This window comes from Pecten maximus, chromosome 1 (genome assembly GCF_902652985.1).
Source record: "Pecten maximus chromosome 1, xPecMax1.1, whole genome shotgun sequence".
NCBI lineage: Eukaryota > Metazoa > Mollusca > Bivalvia > Pectinida > Pectinidae > Pecten > Pecten maximus.
The window spans coordinates 57,609,021-57,622,873 of NC_047015.1; the positions used below are offsets into that span (position 1 = coordinate 57,609,021).

Here is a 13,853-nt window from a genome sequence, read left to right on the forward strand (position 1 = left end):
GGCGGACCTCCCTTTTTAACATTTTTCAGTTTGGCTTAATTTCCTTCGAATGTTACAATTCTAATTCTATAACGAAGAATGGGCGGTTGGATTTAATTTTATGCTATTCGGAGAACCTATGATACGTCTGGAAATGTGAAATTATATGCAGTCCCATCATTGTGGATTTGAAAGAGGAAATATTGAAACAGACTATAACATCTAGGTTACGATTATGCTTCACTGGGAAGTCCCCCGAATGGAAGTAATTCAAACATTTAAGTGATCTAACTAGAACATCGACAAACGCAATCATGGCGGAAAGACAAGACAGACGCGTGGTACCTGACGATATTATGAAAAATATCGAATTTGAAACAAGTGAAGATGTTGAAGTCACTCCGACCTTTGATAACATGGGTTTGAGAGAAGAACTTTTACGTGGAGTATATGCTTACGGATTTGAAAAGCCGTCAGCCATTCAACAGAGAGCTATAAAACCCATTGTGAAAGGGCGAGATGTGATCGCTCAGGCTCAGTCGGGTACGGGAAAAACAGCTACATTCTCCATGTCCATCTTACAGTGTTTGGACACACAATTACGAGAAACCCAGGCCTTGGTACTGTCTCCGACGAGAGAATTGGCAGTCCAGATCCAAAAGGTTATACTGGCCCTTGGAGATTACATGAATGTCCAGTGTCATTCGTGCATCGGAGGTACAAATGTCGGTGAAGACATCAGAAAACTCGACTTTGGACAACATGTAGTATCGGGCACACCTGGAAGAGTATTTGATATGATCAGAAGGAGGAATCTGAGGACCCGATCTATCAAAATGCTTATCCTCGACGAAGCAGACGAGATGCTGAATAAAGGTTTCAAAGAACAGATTTATGATGTGTATAGATACCTTCCTCCTGCAACACAGGTTCTGCTCATCTCTGCCACATTACCCCATGAAATTTTGGAGATGACCAACAAATTCATGACAGATCCCATCCGTATCCTGGTCAAGCGTGATGAACTGACACTTGAGGGAATCAAACAATTCTTTGTTGCAGTTGAAAGAGAGGAATGGAAGTTTGATACTCTTTGTGACCTGTATGACACTCTCACCATCACACAAGCTGTTATTTTCTGTAACACAAAAAGAAAGGTCGACTGGTTGACAGAGAAGATGAGGGAAGCCAATTTTACTGTTTCATCAATGCATGGTGACATGCGACAAGACGAAAGAGATGCAATCATGAAAGAATTCAGATCAGGTACATGGGGCATGGGGAATTTGTACTGATCTGTTTTCATATTATATTTCCTGCTTAGGTTTGTTTTTGAAAACAAGAACAATATTGTTAAAATCCATGAAGTAAAATACACCTTCTGTTCAATTTTCTGAGTTATATAGTGACTGTGTTTGTTGACATGGCTGTTGTATGTTCTACACACCTACTATTATATATATACCCATATATTTATAAAATATACCCAATTAAAATATTTAAAGTTAACTGTTGTGCAAAATCATGCACATCAGTACAAAACTTTCCAGATTGGTTTAAAATTCTTAATCATTTGTCACATTTTATCTTGTCAGGCTTTGTAAATTTAAAAATACTTGACTGGTTTCATAAATTTCATATAAAATGGAAATTTGTGTAAGAATTTTCAGATCCAGTAAGAAATATAAACCTGGAGTTACGACCTATGTGTAACACCTGCTATTGGTTTTCAAGGCCATAACCTATAAAGTTTGATCACTGTTGAAACTTAAAAATTTAATATTGTAAAATAAACATCGGATATAGACACAGGCGTCAGCAACTATCTATGATGGTATGACATGATTTGGTAACTATTTTATTTTATATAATGATGTCGTTAGACAACTATTTTCAATGATAAACAATATAGAGCTGTGTATTGCAAGGTTGGTCGCGATATGATTCGTAACGCCATACAGGGGTCACAATATGATACATATCATGATATATGAGAAGCTGATGACCTATCAGATATCTGGTATTCCATCATACAGTAGTCATGTTTTGTATTTGGTATTTCAGGAATATTAGAATCTTCGTCAACATTTGTTTTAAAAAAACATAAGTTTTTGTTCGTTTCCCACAAATTATAAGTGTTCTTGAATTTAGATATTTGAATGTAAAAGAACTCCAACAGGCAACTTTATAAGCCGCTGGAACGGCCTTGTCAGCCATGTTGTTTACTACAAAACGTAATTAAGCCAACGTTGGTCAAGGGAGATAACTACACATTTTCAAGTATTGCGATACAAATCCAGGATAAACGATGAATCGATGCACCACTCTGCAATTCAATGAATCGTTACACGTCTAAGCTACTCATATATAATACATACCTGTAAAACATGTCATTAACAGTCTGCAATCTGTTTCAGGTGCGAGTCGTGTGCTGATAAGTACAGATGTATGGGCGAGAGGAATCGACGTCCAACAGGTGTCGCTGGTCATCAACTACGACCTTCCCAACAACAGAGAGTTGTACATCCACAGGATTGGTCGTTCTGGACGATTCGGACGAAAGGGTGTGTCCATCAACTTTGTGAAGAATGACGACATCAGGATTTTAAGAGACATTGAGCAGTACTACTCAACACAGATTGATGAAATGCCAATGAATGTGGCAGATTTGATTTAATTTTCGAAAAGAAAACATTTTTTGTAAAGTCATTGAAGTTCTATATTTAAGACTAATGTAACTATATTGGACCGGTCATTTCGAATTATTTTGATGAAAGGGTGTGGCCATCAACTGTGTGAAGGATGACAACATCAGGATTTTAAGAGACATTGAGCAGTACTACTCAACAGCGGCTTGATGAAATACCAAAGAATGTGGCAGATTTGATTTAATTTTCAAAAAGGAAACAAACATTTTTATCAAGTCATATTTCGTTATATATTTGAGACAGTGTAACAATATGTGAATATATTTGATTACTGTGCATCTCTTGAAGTAACTTGCTGCAACAAGTCAGCTGTATTGTAGATTATATTCACTTCAGAAGAACTTTAAACTGAATGTAAATATTTTTATTATGTTTTAAGGTCAACATTTGAGTTCGACTGTAGAGGAACTGGTATTGGTTTGATTATGGTAGTCAGATTGACCTTTTTAGATTAATATTAGTTTCAACATTGATTAACTTTTGGTATATTCACTGTTTTTTAACATCTGTATATATATATACTTCATCATGAGGCCTTGGTTTCCATAGAAACTACCAATAATCTGATTGGCTTGATGTTGAGGATTCGCTGACAGTTAAGTGGGATAGATACAGAGTTGTTGAGGCAGGTTAATCCTCTGCATAACCTTGTAGTGATTAACTCTAATTCGACCAGAATTAAATTTCAAACTTATAAAGTTTAAAAGATAATGTGTCTTAAAGAACTTGCAAGTTATTCAGAAGTCTTAAAACTAATAAATGGCACCTTTCAATGTTTAAACAACATTTTTATTTTGAGTATAACATCACAGTAAACAGAAAAATGACATTTCATGTTTCATAGAATTTTATTTTCCTGGTCATTATAAATGTAAGATATTGATCATCACTAGATGTATTTTTGAAGTAATGTATGTATGTCATGTTCAATGTTTTAAAATTAAACACCATTGAATTATATAGTATATATTGTTTATTGGTTTGTCCTGCTGTAAGAATATGTGTTTAGTTCACCTGAGACAAAGCCTTTTGTCCGGCATCCCGTGTCGTCAATCATGTGTTGTGAACAATTTACAGTTTCCACTGCTTAAATTTCAAAATTCTTCTTCTCAATGCTCGTATAAGTTAAAATCAAATACTCTTCATAGATAGAGTCTCAAGGCGCTTTATGAAAATATGAGAATATCACGACCCTGGGATCTCGTGTTTCCCCCTGGGGAGGGGATAAACTTAACTATGGTAGCAGATCACAGAAAGACTGCCCGCAGCTGGCTATGGGTGATTTTTGTGTCGCCTGAAAAGGCAACATATAGGTATCACTGTGTCGTCGGCGTCGTCCGCATGATGGTTTCCATGCGATAACTCGAGTTCCCTTGAGTCAATCAAACTGAAACTTGATAACATGCTTCCTTACCAAAAGTGCTTGCTTGGGATTGCTTTTCAGGTTCGAAGGTCAAAGTCACTGTCAAAATTGAAAATCTGTCCCGTTCCCTTTGGGTCAATCAACCTAAAACTTCCTATAGTGCTTACTGGTTTCTGTATGAAAACCACTTAAATTTTGCACGAAACTTTATTTGATTTGCTGAGAAATATATTGTCTCTTCAATCACATAAGTAGTACTATAGTAATTCATGATTTTGTTAAACACATCACAGTGGACAACAATACAGGTGTATCTAATTGAATTGAATCGTGCAAACATGTCTGCTGGTGCAGTGTACAGCGGAGAACTAAGGGGTACTATTACGTCACTTCTGTAATGACGTAATAGCACGACATAAGTTTGTTTATGTTGTCCAAATGACAGTATACTATAAGTCCCAAACAGGCATGGATCCAGGAATTCAGAAAGTGGGGAGGGGCAGGGGTCCAGTAATTTAGTGGTGATGCGAGCCAACTTTTTGGCGAGGGGTCTAGGGGCCTAAATTGCGGAAAATGAAAAAGGTTGATAGGGGGGGGGGGGGGGAGGGATTTTAGCATAGGCCTTTGTTTTTAAGTCAATAAAAAAAATTTCCTCATCCAAAAAAAGGGGGGGTTGGGTGTCCTGACCACCCGCCTTGGTTCCGCTAGTGCCAAAACATATCACAAGAATAGTCTTCATAGAAGGATTGAGTATTGAAAATGGAATCTTTACATGCCTTCAGCAGAACAGCCTTTCCAAATCCTGAAAATGACATGGTCACAATCTGTAACCATCCAGAAATGTATGATTACCTTTTTAGCCCAACATCATCAGATCATGAGCTATTCAAATCACCCCGTGTCCGTGTTCCATTGTATGTCCATAAACAATCCTTGTTAATGGATTTCTTGAGAAGTACCGGAGAGATATTACTCAAACTTCACATTTAAGGTCCCCCTTGCTCTTTTTTTGTGCCTATTCAATTCTGAGACTAATCAGGAAAACAAAATGGTCGACAGACAGCAACATGAATTTTGAACAATTTATTGATATGTTTCAGTAAGATATTTTTAGATCTTTCTTTGACTTGATCTTGGTCGACCAAGCTAATTTCATTTGAACAAACCTGGTAGTCCTTCATCCCAGCATATAATACTGGCCCAATATTACGACTGTAAGCCTAAACTGTAAAGGGCCGTAATTATTACAGTCAGATTGGTCCCAATGACGATATTTCAAAATCTCATTGACATAAAGCTTACAATTTGTCTTTATTTTTATGTTTCTGAGTTTTTAGCTAGTCTCTTTGAAGAAGATGAAAGAGCTAATAAATATGTCACCCTGGTGTCTGCGTTGGTTTTCTAATAGTAACATTTTGGCGTTGAGTGTTGAAAGGCATATTAATATTTGGTATTAGGTCCCTGTCGGGTTCTACTTTCCCCTCCTGAAGTCAAACTAAAAGATTTTTTCGGGAAAAAACCCCTGCTTTTTGACACATTTTCAACGTTTTATGCTGACAACAAAGGCATTAACACATCACTTTACAATCGAACTAGGGAATTAATATTGAACATTTAGGGTCCTAAAATGTGTGGCAAGACTATAAAACATCCCAGAGTTGAACGGAAAGATTTTTGGGAAAAATGCTTTTTTACATGTTTTAGAGTTTTTTATGTGATCAATAAGTTTTATGTTTAATACCAATTTATATATTTTGATTATTTATTGACAAACAATCGCGAGCTGATCTATGCTCTTTTTTCACCCTCCCGTGTTGTGCAATTCCAAAAATGTTAGGTCAGACAGTCTACCTTATCTGACAGTCTACCTTATCTGACAGTCTACCTTATCAGACAGTTTACCTTACCTGCCAGTCTACCCTTATCAGGACAGTCTACCTTACCTGACAGTCTACCTTATCTGACAGTCTACCTTATCTGACAGTCTACCTTACCTGCCAGTCTACCCTTATCAGGCAGTCTACCTTATCAGACAGTCTACCTTACCAGACAGTCTACCTTACCAGACAGTCTACCTTATCAGTCAGTCTGCCTTATCAGACAGTCTACCTTATCAGACAGTCTACCTTATCTGACAGTCTACCTTATCAGACAGTCTACCTTATCTGACAGTCTACCTTATCTGACAGTCTACCTTACCAGACAGTCTACCTTATCAGACAGTCTACCTTATCTGACAGTCTACCTTACCAGACAGTCTACCTTATCAGACAGTCTACCTTATCTGACAGTCTACCTTATCTGACAGTCTACCTTATCTGACAGTCTACCTTATCAGACAGTCTACCTTATCTGACAGTCTACCTTATCAGACAGTCTACCTTATCTGACAGTCTACCTTACCAGACAGTCTACCTTATCAGACAGTCTACCTTATCAGTCTACCTTATCAGACAGTCAACCTATCTGACAGTCTACCTTATCGGACAGTCTACCTTACCAGACAGTCTACCTTATCCGACAGTCTACCTTATCTGACAGTCTACCTTATCTGACAGTCTACCTTATCGGACAGTCTACCTTACCAGACAGTCTACATTATCTGACAGTCTACCTTTATCTGACAGTCTACCTTACCAGACAGTCTACCTTATCTGACAGTCTACCTTATCGGACAGTCTACCTATCTGACAGTCTACCTTATCTGACAGTCTACCTTACCAGACAGTCTACCTTATCTGACAGTCTACCTTATCAGACAGTCTACCTTACCAGACAGTCTACCTTATCTGACAGTCTACCTTATCTGACAGTCTACCTTATCAGACAGTCTACCTTATCTGACAGTCTACCTTACCAGACAGTCTACCTTATCTGACAGTCTACCTTATCTGACAGTCTACCTTATCAGACAGTCTACCTTATCTGACAGTCTACCTTATCTGACAGTCTACCTTATCTGACAGTCTACCTTACCAGACAGTCTACCTTATCAGACAGTCTACCTTATCTGACAGTCTACCTTACCAGACAGTCTACCTTATCTGACAGTCTACCTTATCTGACAGTCTACCTTACCAGACAGTCTACCTTATCTGACAGTCTACCTTATCAGACAGTCTACCTTATCAGACAGTCTACCTTATCTGACAGTCTACCTTATCAGACAGTCTACCTTATCAGACAGTCTACCTTATCAGACAGTCTACCTTATCTGACAGTCTACCTTCATCAGTCTACCTTATCAGTCTACCTTATCAGACAGTCTACCTTATCTGACAGTCTACCTTATCTGACAGTCTACCTTATCAGACAGTCTACCTTATCAGACAGTCTACCTTATCTGACAGTCTACCTTATCAGACAGTCTACCTTATCAGACAGTCTACCTTATCTGACAGTCTACCTTATCAGTCTACCTTATCTGACAGTCTACCTTATCAGACAGTCTACCTTATCAGACAGTCTACCTTATCTGACAGTCTACCTTATCTGACAGTCTACCTTATCAGACAGTCTACCTTATCTGACAGTCTACCTTATCAGACAGTCTACCTTATCAGACAGTCTACCTTATCTGACAGTCTACCTTATCAGACAGTCTACCTTACCAGACAGTCTACCTTATCAGACAGTCTACCTTATCAGACAGTCTACCTTATCTGACAGTTACTATGCTACCTCAGGTATCGTAATTCTGTCTTGGGCAAAACCATCTTCAGCAACGCGTGGTCATGGTATCTCTGCAAAATAAGTCAAGACTGCTGTCTATGGACTACTTAATTATTGACTTTAATGCTTTCTACTAGCAATGCATGTTACCACAAGAGCTGTTGGAGAACAGCATAGCTCGTCTGGCAAATGTTTGTCAATAAGTAATTAAAATATATTAATTGGAATGGTTTCACAAATTGCATTAGTTCTAATAATATTTATATTGTTTACTTGATCAGATTGTGTTTTGTAAATTCATGGAATTTTCAAAACCATACCAATCTATATATATATAGATTATTTATTGACAAACATTCAAAAGACAAGCTATGCTGTTGTAGATTATATGAATATTTTAAATACAAATGTAATTGCTTTTGGACATATTTCTTAAATTTTTTTATAAAAAATTATCCTCATGAGAGTTGTCTCCCTTGAAAAATGTGGCCCGGTGTAGCATGGTATTTTGAATCATGGTGAAATGACCCCGGGGTCAAAATACCATTATGGTAAAATGACCCCCACTTCCAAAAAAAAAATTAAAAAAATTCCTAACTAGTTTTTTCATATATAATTTAACATATTTTTTTAATGAAAGCTATGTTGTATCAGATAAGTGATTTTGATGCGAGTCGGGGGGGTGGGGGGTGGGGGGTGGGGGGGGGGGGGTCACTTTACCATGGCCATGGTAGAGTGACACCCCCCTCCCTTTCTTCCCTCTATCATCAAGAAACTAATAATATGTAAGCATGGATTTATTTTTGATTAAGATAGGTGAGTGATGGAAACGGAGAAAGTGATGATGGGTCAGCTATTGGTTACTTTACCATGGCTGTTCTGTTACCCTTCGGTTATTGGTATACGTAGATTATAATATTTGTCCTTTTTTCTTCCATGTACTTTTAATGTAAATAGTCAACGTCAGCATTAACAGTTACGTCGCTTGGTACTGCGACGTATTGTTGTCGTTCTCATTACTTTTACTTTCGGTTTCGATTCTTGGAATTACCCCAACTTGGAGGTTTGTGTTTGTGTGACATAAAATGGAAATTGAAATAAAGGAACTATTCGAAAAACAGAACTTAGGCTTTTACTGTCCAGAACAGCACAGTAGAGACACTTAATAGGACCAAAATGGCAGAAATAGGTGAGGCAACAGGAAAACGGATAAGGACACTTTCCAAAAAGGCGGAAACAGCGTATGAGATACGTGTTCAGGATTTTAATCAGAGGCTCATGATAATTAGGCAGAATGTGGGTCAGGTTTTGGAATTTCTTGCCTCATGTGTTGAAAACGAGGATTTCAAAGATAAACTTATCATAATATGCGACACTTACAGTACATTGTACTCAGAGTTTAGCAGGTATCTACAAGGAGTACGTACACGAGAGAGCTTGAATGAACTTCAAGGACACACAGTTATCTTACAAAGTGTTATTTCAAAAGTGGAAATGGCTTTGGTTAAAATCCAACAAAGTATTACAGAACAGGTGGCAGATGTTACAGGAAAACTGGAGGTTAAAGATCAGTTTCGTCGTCATATAGACTCTACAGATTTGGACGTTAAACCTAATGTTGAAGATATACACACACAGCCATCGGTAAAGACAGCTTCGCATCTTAAACCAAAGGTAGAGGTCCTGAAATCACCATTAAGGCCAGTAGTTCTAGTAATGGCCACAACACTTCACAACTCTGCTGTAGCGAGGTCACTTTCTCAAGTTAGCAGTACAAGTACAGCCAGACTTAGGGCAAGACATGAGGCTGCAAAGGTGAGACTTGAGTTCGCCAAGAAGGAAGCTAATCTACTAAAGGCAAGGGCACAACAGGAAGCGGCTCACATTCGCCACACAGCTTACATTGATGCAGGGCTCCGGATGTTGGAGTCTGAGAGGGACGTGAAGGAGTCTCAAGCTAAACTTTGTGCAGCTATGGAGGAATGCGACGATCATGAACTGAACTTGGATTTGTCTGAAGTGACCAGAGAAAGGACCCAGCAGTATGTGGAAACCCTTTCTTATAGGCATGATCCTACGAACGGTTATATCAGAGAAGAGTAGTGTCATCCTACACCGCCTAGCACGCACGTCAGATTTCACAGTACACCTGTAGTAGCTAATAGTCAACATCAATTAAAGCCAGATGCACCAGAATTTTCTCCTACTCGCTCAAGTCTTCAACAGGATAAGTCTGTTAAGCTTCAAACGGATACTAATTCTCAAGCGGTAACACAAAGAATGACGGATCTTACTAAATACATTATGAAAAAGGACATAACTTTAAATAGGTTTTCTCAGTTCAATGACAAATCAGAGAGATATTTTGTTTGCAAATCAAGCTTCAAAGGTATAATTACGGAGCTAGATGTGACAACAAGAGAAGAGCTAGATCTTCTGTGTAGATGGTTGGGCCCAGAGTCCTCCAGGCAAGCTGATAGTTTAAGGGCAGCCAATTGTCTAGATGAAGCCAGTGCATTAAAGAAAATCTGAGACAGGTTAGATATGCGATATGGTGCACCAGAATTGGTAGTACAGTCATTCAATGACAGACTTCAGAAGTTTCCAAAACTCGGCACAAAAGATGTGAAAATCTATGAACTATCTGACATGCTCACCGAGTTCGATTCGTTGAAGGAGAACATTATGTATGCATCGTCTCTAGCATTCCTGGACTCGTCATCTGGTGTGAATGCGATCATATGTAAATTTCCACATTGGATTCAGACACAGTGGACTGATGTAGGCATAAGGTATAAAAGGAACAAGGGTGTCATGTACCCACCGTTTAGTAAGTTTGCAGAGTTCATAAGAGATATGGCTGACACGGTGAATGACCCCAGCTTCCGGTTTGAAGCAAGTCCCACTGTAACAACAAAAACGCCCACAGGTAGTAATCCTACACCTAGGAAAGTCAGCAATGCCATTGGTAGTACTCAGTCAAGTTACAAAGTCGCTCTGTCTTCAAAGAAAACTGATGTAGTTCAAGTGCACTGCCCCCTGCATGGAATGGAAGCCCAACACTCTCTGAAAGACTGTCGTACTTTTCATTTGAAGCCCCAGTCAGAGAAAAAGGAGATTATTAAGAAACATGGAATTTGCTTCAAATGCTGTGTAGGAAAGCATCTTTAAAAGGACTGTAAAGAAAACATAAAATGTGAAAAATGTGGAAGTTCTTCCCACTGTGCCGCTTTTCACATTGATCGAGAAGTTACAGGAAAGCATGACGGGGGGAAAACCATCATCAGATGAAAATGTCGCCGCGAAATGTACACAGATATGTGGTTCTACATCCTTCAAGGGAAAGTCATGTGGCAAGACATTGCTGGTAAAAGTTTATCCGGAAGGGCGTCCGGAAGAGGCCCTTAAGGTTTACGCCGTTATTGACGACCAAAGTAACCGGTCTTTGGCACGCTCACAATTCTTTAAACATTTTGACTATCACGCCGGGAAAATGGAATATGTGCTATCGTCTTGTGCCGGCAAGGTAACTATGTCCGGTAGGTGCGCCTCGGGTTATGTCATCGAGTCTCTAGAAGGTACTTTCAGTGAAAACTGCCCTCCACTCATCGAATGCAATGAGATACCCAATCTTAGACAGGAAATTCCCACTCGCACGATCGCAACACATTATGAACATCTTAGGGACATCGCATCATATATATCCGAGTATGATCCAGATGCGGAGATCATGCTTCTGATTGGTAGAGACATGATCGACTCACATCATGTCCTCGACCAGTGTATTGGACAGGGAAACGAATCATACGCGCAACGACTCAGACTGGGCTGGGTGATAATTGGGGAAACCTGTCTTGGAAAGATTCATACGTCAAATTCTGTGACTGTGTTGAAAACCCATGTCGTACATGGTGCACGTGAATCAATACTTGAACCATGTCGTAACAGATTTATATTAAAGGACACACCTACACACACTACCGTGGGAAGTGATGTTTTTGAAAGGACCAAAGATGATGATGAATTGGGTTTTTCACAGGAAGACCGAGACTTCCTTCAACTCATGCAGGATGGAGCCAGCAAATCTCCTAATGGACGCTGGAGTTTTCCATTGCCGTACTGGAAAAACAGACCACGGTTACCGAACAATTACTCACAAGCGAGGGATAGAACGCAGGCTCTGGTAAGGAACTTGAAACGCAATCCCGAGAAACAAAGGCACTTTATTGAGTTCATGGACAAAATCCTCCAAAACGATCATGCTGAGGAGGTTCAGGAACTGGATAAAGGAGAGGAAGTGTGGTATTTACCAATTTTTGGGGTGTATCATCCTAAGAAACCCTCCAAAATAAGAGTCGTCTTCGACTCTTCTGCAAAATTTCAGGGCTTATCTTTGAATGACATTCTTCTTACCGGTCCAGATTTGACCAGCAACTTGGTGGGTGTGCTACTGAAGTTTCGCGAAGAAAAAGGTCGCCATTACCTTCGATGTAGAACTGATGTTCTTCAACTTTGAAGTCCACGAACAGGATAGAAATCTACTACGATTTCTATGGTTTAAGGACAACGACCCATCAAAGGAACTTGTTGAATACAGGATGCGAGTGCATGTGTTTGGCAACTCACCGTCTCCGTCAGTGGCCACGTATGGCTTGCGCAAGTCAGCATGCAACCGGGAAGACATAGAACATGTCTGTGACAATGTTTGCGATTACGTGAATAACAATTTCTACGTCGACGATGCTTTGACATCGCTACCAAGTTCTACAGAAGCAGTTAGTCTAGTGAAACACGCACAACAGAGGCTTAAAGATGGCGGAAATATTTGTTTACATAAAATTGTATCGAATGATGTAGATGTACTTGGAAACTTTCCGCCAAGTGACCTGGCAAAGAACTTTGAGGAAATAAACTTTAATACCAGTGAACCTACTATTCAGAGGAGTTTAGGCCTCTGTTGGAATGTCCTGAAGGATTCGTTTACATATCAGGTCTCTCAAGAAGAAAAACCGTTCACAAAACGCGGCTTGTTGTCGGTCGTCAACTCAATATTTGACCCCCTTGGGTTTGTTGCGCCAGTAGTACTTGGTGGTCGTTTACTGCTAAGGGAGGCTATTCAGGAGAATAGGATTGGATGGGACGAGTCACTGCCAGAAAAGGTTAGACTCAACTGGGATGCTTGGAAGCAATCTATTCAAGGTCTTGAATCTCTCGAGATACCTCGTATCATGTCGGATACTTTGTCACAGAAGACACGTAGCGAACTGCATATCTTTTCGGACGCGTCAAGGGATGCAATCGGAGCCGTTGCTTATCTTAAACAGTATGATGATTGTGGAAACTCACAACTGGGATTCGTGCTGGGTAAATCAAAAGTGGCCCCTGCACATGGACATGCTATTCCCAGGTTGGAGTTGTGTGCTTCGGTAATGGCAACTGAACTGTCAAACTTTATTCACAAACACTTAGCCATGGAGATTGCATCTACCTTTTTCTATACAGACAGTCAGGTAGTGTTAGGATATATAAACAACGAAACCCGCCGGTTTTACGTATATGTTGGAAATCGTGTTGACAAGATTCTCAAGTCATCAACAAAATCACAATGGTGGTACGTGCCAACAGGTCAGAACCCAGCAGATCATGCAACGAGGCCAGTTAACGCACACAAGATCAAAGACTGTTCTTGGCTACAAGGACCTTAAGACTTCCTAGATGCACAAGACAGAATACTTAATTCTAGCGAATTTGCTATTAACTCTGTTTTGCATGAATGTGTAATATGTGCCAAGTTACGTAGGAGGGTACATCAGCAGATGTCAGATCTGCCCTCAGATCGGCTTACGCCTAGTCCTCCATTTACCTACGTTGGGGTTGATGCGTTTGGGCCATGGTCGGTAGAAACTCGTCGTACGCGAGGTGGAGCTTCCAACTCTTAGAGGTGGGCAATCATATTATCATGTTTAACTACTCGTGCAATACATGTGGAAGTTGTTGAGGAACTTTTATCTTCATCATTCATCAATGCACTCCGTAGGTTCATCTCACTTCGAGGCCCAGTTAAGGAATTTAGGTCAGATCGTGGGACAACTTTTATAGGTGCAACTGAGGACCTGGGTGTAGGCTCCATA

The 13,853-nt window shown here is 39.7% G+C and overlaps 2 protein-coding genes across 2 annotated transcripts; both read left to right on the plus strand.

Annotated features, from left to right (window-relative positions):
* Positions 1-261: 261 nt before the first annotated feature.
* On the plus strand, positions 262-3,652 carry LOC117339144 (eukaryotic initiation factor 4A-III). Its single transcript, XM_033900566.1, has 2 exons — positions 262-1,245; positions 2,397-3,652. The coding sequence occupies exons 1-2, from the start codon at positions 294-296 to the stop codon at positions 2,654-2,656; spliced, it is 1,212 nt and encodes a 403-aa protein (XP_033756457.1). The 5' UTR covers positions 262-293; the 3' UTR covers positions 2,657-3,652.
* Positions 3,653-12,320: 8,668 nt separating this feature from the next.
* Positions 12,321-13,427, plus strand: LOC117321548. The gene has a single exon (XM_033875998.1). It carries the CDS (start codon positions 12,321-12,323, stop codon positions 13,425-13,427), a length of 1,107 nt encoding a protein of 368 aa, XP_033731889.1.
* Positions 13,428-13,853: the final 426 nt, after the last annotated feature.